This window comes from Acipenser ruthenus, chromosome 2 (genome assembly GCF_902713425.1).
Source record: "Acipenser ruthenus chromosome 2, fAciRut3.2 maternal haplotype, whole genome shotgun sequence".
NCBI lineage: Eukaryota > Metazoa > Chordata > Actinopteri > Acipenseriformes > Acipenseridae > Acipenser > Acipenser ruthenus.
The window spans coordinates 40423228-40429227 of NC_081190.1; the positions used below are offsets into that span (position 1 = coordinate 40423228).

A 6000-nucleotide genomic window follows, 5' to 3' on the forward strand; every position below is an offset into this window, starting at 1 on the left:
TCTTGTGCAAATCCCAAATCCTTTTACTGGAACTCATGCTTGCTAAGCCTCCTGTCTTCACTCAGAAGTTTCTCATGCCAGAAATGGATCAGCGAGGCTTTTTAAAGACGCCCGCCAATGCTTCTTAACAACTGGATCCATCCTGGCTACAGGCCAGTAAGAAGTATCTCTTGGATCAGTGAATGAATAACACTTATTGGCAGCTATCTACTAGGGCGGCTACTTCCTTGATGTTATCTACTGTACACAAAGCAGCTACTCCCAAACCAGTCTGTGAAATGCCCAGCAGTGATTCTGAAGGCTCAGCATGCAAAAATGTGGTCACTTCGGCCGAAAAACATTTGATTATGCAAATTTATCAGAGGAAATGAAAAGGAAAAAAGAAGGAATAAATAGAGCCAAATTGTTATATATGGTAATACTGAAGTTCAGAGGAGGTTTCTCAAGGGAGGCAGTGCCTCCCCATTTTTAAATTATATATACAGTGCCTTGCGAAAGTATTCGGCCCCCTTGAACTTTGCGACCTTTTGCCACATTTCAGGCTTCAAACATAAAGATATGAAACTGTAATTTTTTGTGAAGAATCAACAACAAGTGGGACACAATCATGAAGTGGAACGAAATTTATTGGATATTTCAAACTTTTTTAACAAATAAAAAACTGAAAAATTGGGCGTGCAAAATTATTCAGCCCCTTTACTTTCAGTGCAGCAAACTCTCTCCAGAAGTTCAGTGAGGATCTCTGAATGATCCAATGTTGACCTAAATGACTAATGATGATAAATAGAATCCACTTGTGTGTAATCAAGTCTCCGTATAAATGCACCTGCACTGTGATAGACTCAGAGGTCCGTTTAAAGCGCAGAGAGCATCATGAAGAACAAGGAACACACCAGGCAGGTCCGAGATACTGTTGTGGAGAAGTTTAAAGCCGGATTTGGATACAAAAAGATTTCCCAAGCTTTAAACATCCCAAGGAGCACTGTGCAAGCGATAATATTGAAATGGAAGGAGTATCAGACCACTGCAAATCTACCAAGACCTGGCCGTCCCTCTAAACTTTCAGCTCATACAAGGAGAAGACTGATCAGAGATGCAGCCAAGAGGCCCATGATCACTCTGGATGAACTGCAGAGATCTACAGCTGAGGTGGGAGACTCTGTCCATAGGACAACAATCAGTCGTATACTGCACAAATCTGGCCTTTATGGAAGAGTGGCAAGAAGAAAGCCATTTCTTAAAGATATCCATAAAAAGTGTTGTTTACAGTTTGCCACAAGCCACCTGGGAGACACACCAAACATGTGGAAGAAGGTGCTCTGGTCAGATGAAACCAAAATCGAACTTTTTGGCAACAATGCAAAACGTTATGTTTGGCGTAAAAGCAACACAGCTCATCACCCTGAACACACCATCCCCACTGTCAAACATGGTGGTGGCAGCATCATGGTTTGGGCCTGCTTTTCTTCAGCAGGGACAGGGAAGATGGTTAAAATTGATGGGAAGATGGATGGAGCCAAATACACGACCATTCTGGAAGAAAACCTGATGGAGTCTGCAAAAGACCTGAGACTGGGACGGAGATTTGTCTTCCAACAAGACAATGATCCAAAACATAAAGCAAAATCTACAATGGAATGGTTCACAAATAAACATATCCAGGTGTTAGAATGGCCAAGTCAAAGTCCAGACCTGAATCCAATCGAGAATCTGTGGAAAGAACTGAAAACTGCTGTTCACAAATGCTCTCCATCCAACCTCACTGAGCTCGAGCTGTTTTGCAAGGAGGAATGGGCAAAGATTTCAGTCTCTCGATGTGCAAAACTGATAGAGACATACCCCAAGCGACTTACAGCTGTAATCGCAGCAAAAGGTGGCGCTACAAAGTATTAACTTAAGGGGGCTGAATAATTTTGCACGCCCAATTTTTCAGTTTTTTATTTGTTAAAAAAGTTTGAAATATCCAATAAATTTCGTTCCACTTCATGATTGTGTCCCACTTGTTGTTGATTCTTCACAAAAAATTACAGTTTCATATCTTTATGTTTGAAGCCTGAAATGTGGCAAAAGGTCGCAAAGTTCAAGGGGGCCGAATACTTTCGCAAGGCACTGTATATATATATAAATAATTGACCACAAAACGTATAGTACAATTAATAATACAAGTATAAGTCTCTGTGTGTATGTGTGAACGTGTAGTAACAGTACAAAAATAGAAACTGCAATTCTAATGGTGACGCTTCCTCCATGGGCTTTGCTTATCTCTGTTTCTTCCCACTGAAATTGCATAAGACACGTAGTGCTTGAAAGCGTTCTCTTATTGGATTAAGCACAGTATTTTTTTTTAGTACAGGGAGACAGTGCCACCGACCCTGTATTGCACATGTGCGAGAGAGCGAGGATTGAGAACAGTGAGAGAGAGTGCGAGAGAGCGAGAAATACAGATGCAATTGGAATTTTGAACTTGACCATTTTAATTATCGCAGTTACACCAATTAGGAAATTTAATATATAAATTAATATATTTGGAGGAAGCCTTAGTAATTAGGGAGATAGGTTGTTTTTAATCAACAACTTAACTATTATAAATTTAAAATTGTCATTTTTACTATTCAATTCTGAATAAAGCCAACTTTTGTTTGTATAAGTCAGTTCGTTTTCAGTGTTGTCGTAACATTTGTGCTTAATTGTTATGTTTACTACTGTTATTATTTATTATGAAATTATTACAATTCTACTGAGATGATAAATGATACAGTTGTATGCTTATTTCTGGACATTTGTATGTGATCTACATTATAGTTAAAATACATTTATAGCTGGGGGGATTCTCTCTTTTTTCTTCTAATTAGATTGGTGGTTAAATGCAGAACAAGGAAGCACTAGCTATGGTGTAGCTCATGTAATATTAATATATCATTTAATTATATTTAATTAACTATAATTCTCCAAAAAAAACTATTTAAAACAAACAAGCAAACATGCATTTTTTTATTAATACAGTAGATTATATTGCATTATTATTTTGTTTATTACAGTAGATTACCAGCAGTGAAACAGTAAAGACAGGGAGACAGACCAGAGAGAGAGAGAGAGAGAGAAAAGGAGGGATTGAAAAAGACAGAGTAGACCTCAAACACCCATCCACCCAGTCTGCCCTGCTGTGTGACGCCCTGTGATCAGAGAAAGGGAGGGAGAATAATACATCTTCAGCTCACCACCCACCTAGGGAGCCTTTTCCACACTAACACCATCAACCTGTGAGCTGCTCTGCGACACCCTTATATACACAGGGAGGCTCCTCTGACACACACCAACACACGTAAGAGTGCCGTACAGTTGGGTTCAGCCACAACTCAAACTCAGTAATTCTCCACTCGCGGTCCCGCCTCCCCTGCCACAGACCTCACCAGCCGCCACTGCTGAAGTTCCAACAGTGTCAAGTCTCCGATTAAATCAATAAAAACATAATTATTAAATTCATATATAAAACCGATATGGCTAAATGCTGTATTCATTTGTTTTATGATTAACTAGACATGGCTCCCCTAGCATCTCCAGTTGCAAACATGAAGTAAATGATAGAGAATTATTAGAGAAGTACTGTAGTGGAAAAAGTTTCATATAGATGATTTACTAGGGCTGCATTTCAATGATATTTTACGCCACAAGTCACTTCGTTGTGATGAAATGCAGCCTTGTTAATGGACCCTTACCTTCCATTTCCTGCCAGAATTGCTCCCTCGTCCTTTAGCCGTTTGCTCTTGGCAGCACAGTCTTCGAGGAGAACTTCCTTGCGGCGCTTTATGACGTGGAGCCAGTCAACCTCATTGCCATCAACTTCAGCTTCTTCAGTAGCTTCAGCTTCAAATCGCTGAGCAGCCACCTTTGACACCTTGTCACCAGCTTTCCTCTTCCAGCCAAATGATGCCATGCTGCAAAGCACAGGAGGGGCAGTTTTTACAGATTAGGAGTTCTCCTTGTTTCAGCAGAGCGATTAGCAAGGGCTGGCACACTGGAGCCTTTCCATGCTAACCCATGTTTTTCAACCTCTCTTATAAAACGGACTCAGGGCCCTAGTACTGATCTGAAACCACTGAACCTCCAGACCATTACAAGATGTAAACCAGTTCTGAAAATATGGATCCCTTGTTGTAGTCCAATGATCTAATATGAAGGTAATACAATAAAAAATGTGAACATTCAAAATCTACATAAACATCATTATTTTTGTTCACCTGTTCATTTTCACGTGTTCTAACAACAGCCACAAAGGCAGGCAATAATTATATCACCAGAAATAAAAAAAAAGACATTCACAAACAGTAAAAATATAATACTTCATGGATGAGCTGGCGGACTGCTGACATTTTATTTCTGTAACCTGATCAATTTGTAGTAATTTTTAAAAGGTGTATAATCACAGCACCTCTTTAACCACATTCACAAAACTCCCTTATTGTTTGGCAGATAATCTCTTCCCGATTTTGTTATGAGTTGAATATACTGTACATGTGAAGCTAGTTTATCTTGCCAGAATGCTACAAATTCACTTACTGAGTTACAAGTGATGCATTAATAATAGCACACCATAAGCATTTCACTTTCACTCTATCCTGCCCATTGGACAGTATGGATTCAGGTGAGGTCCAGAATGGGAAGAGAAAATCAAGTACTGTAAATATAAAATGTTGTAGCTCCATTTGATTAGAAATGAAAACATGCCTATACAACTTAAAGGGCCAAAAGGAAAACAACAATATAGGAATTGTGAGAATACTGTCATCTTAATGAATAGTACGTTTTTAAACGCTGTACTAAAACAGAAATGGTGGGGGGGAAAACACGAAATAACTATGTCAGGAAATCATTGTTCAAAATTACAGTGCAATCTCGTCAACAGTACAGTAGATGTAATAATCACTCAAGTTGTCAAACAAAAAAAAATGATTTGATTTTTATAATTATTAGATCTTATATTGTACTGAATAAACGAATAAAAATATCCCTTCTGGTTCTTGTTTTAAATAGTTTCGCTGTCTTCCCTAGTATAAGCGTGTAAAATCCCACTTTGCCTACGGTATAGGCTAGTTCACTTTGGTAATTTAATACTATGCCGGATGCTACAGCAGCCTATACTGCATCTCTTAAAAACACTTTACAACCAACAACTATATTTTGTATAACAGAAATACTTTCAAACTCGGGCACTAAATAATATACTATAGTAGTATTGTTTACGTTTAAGACCACTATCCTGCTCTTCAATGTTCTGTTAACAGCTAAAGCTGCGAAGTAACTAGTCCAGGCCAATCCACTTTACATCGCAATTTGTTTTATATATATATATATATTTCATAGCACATTCTTCACACAACTAAAGAAAACAACATAATATTTTGTGTTTAGTTGTGCAGCATACGTCTCCTACACTCAAGATACGAACAAATTCAGCTTAGCACTTACTGTTTGTTGTTGTATCTCTGAACTTTCAACTTTCCACCCTTACCCCGGCAATGCTACATTTTTTTAAAGGTACAGTGCCTGAATACACGTTTGTTCCTCGGTGTAAGTAAACAACAGTAGCCTATGCAAAATATTATTTCAAGGATCGTGTTACAGAAGGGAGGTTAAAATGTACCAGTGGCTCAATCATGTTCTACTAACGTTTTAATGCTTTAATTGCCCCAAAGTTTCTGTAAAATGTGTGGAAATTCCGAATAGACTGGCCTATCTGAAGCTGTTATATATATATATATATATATATATATATATATATATATATATATATATATATATATATATATATATATATATATATATAAAGGTATATATATATATATATAAAGGTAGTATTTGTTATATCAACAATCCTGTTTTTGATATCAAAAAATATATTTTTGATATATTACGCATATTGAGAATTATTGATATCAAATGTTATTGCTGTTATCCCCCAAAAAAACCAAAAAAAAAACACTACTGTTATCAGAAACTGAG

At 37.6% G+C, this 6000-nt stretch overlaps 1 protein-coding gene across 2 annotated transcripts in view; it reads right to left on the reverse strand.

Moving 5' to 3' along the window:
- The window catches only part of LOC117408604 (tetratricopeptide repeat protein 33-like), a 54769-nt gene extending 49171 nt beyond the window's left edge, over positions 1 to 5598 (reverse strand). The window contains exons 1-2 of one of the 2 annotated variants that reach the window (XM_034013732.3): positions 5467 to 5598; positions 3717 to 3935 (exon numbers count right to left, since the gene is read on the reverse strand). In XM_034013732.3, coding sequence (XP_033869623.3) covers positions 3717 to 3934 — 218 coding nt within the window. In that variant the 5' untranslated portion in view covers position 3935; positions 5467 to 5598. Of the gene's footprint in view, positions 1 to 3716; positions 3936 to 4557; positions 5413 to 5466 lie in introns of those variants that run through there. The other variant, XM_034013731.3, reaches the window with a different exon arrangement.
- Positions 5599 to 6000: the final 402 nt, after the last annotated feature.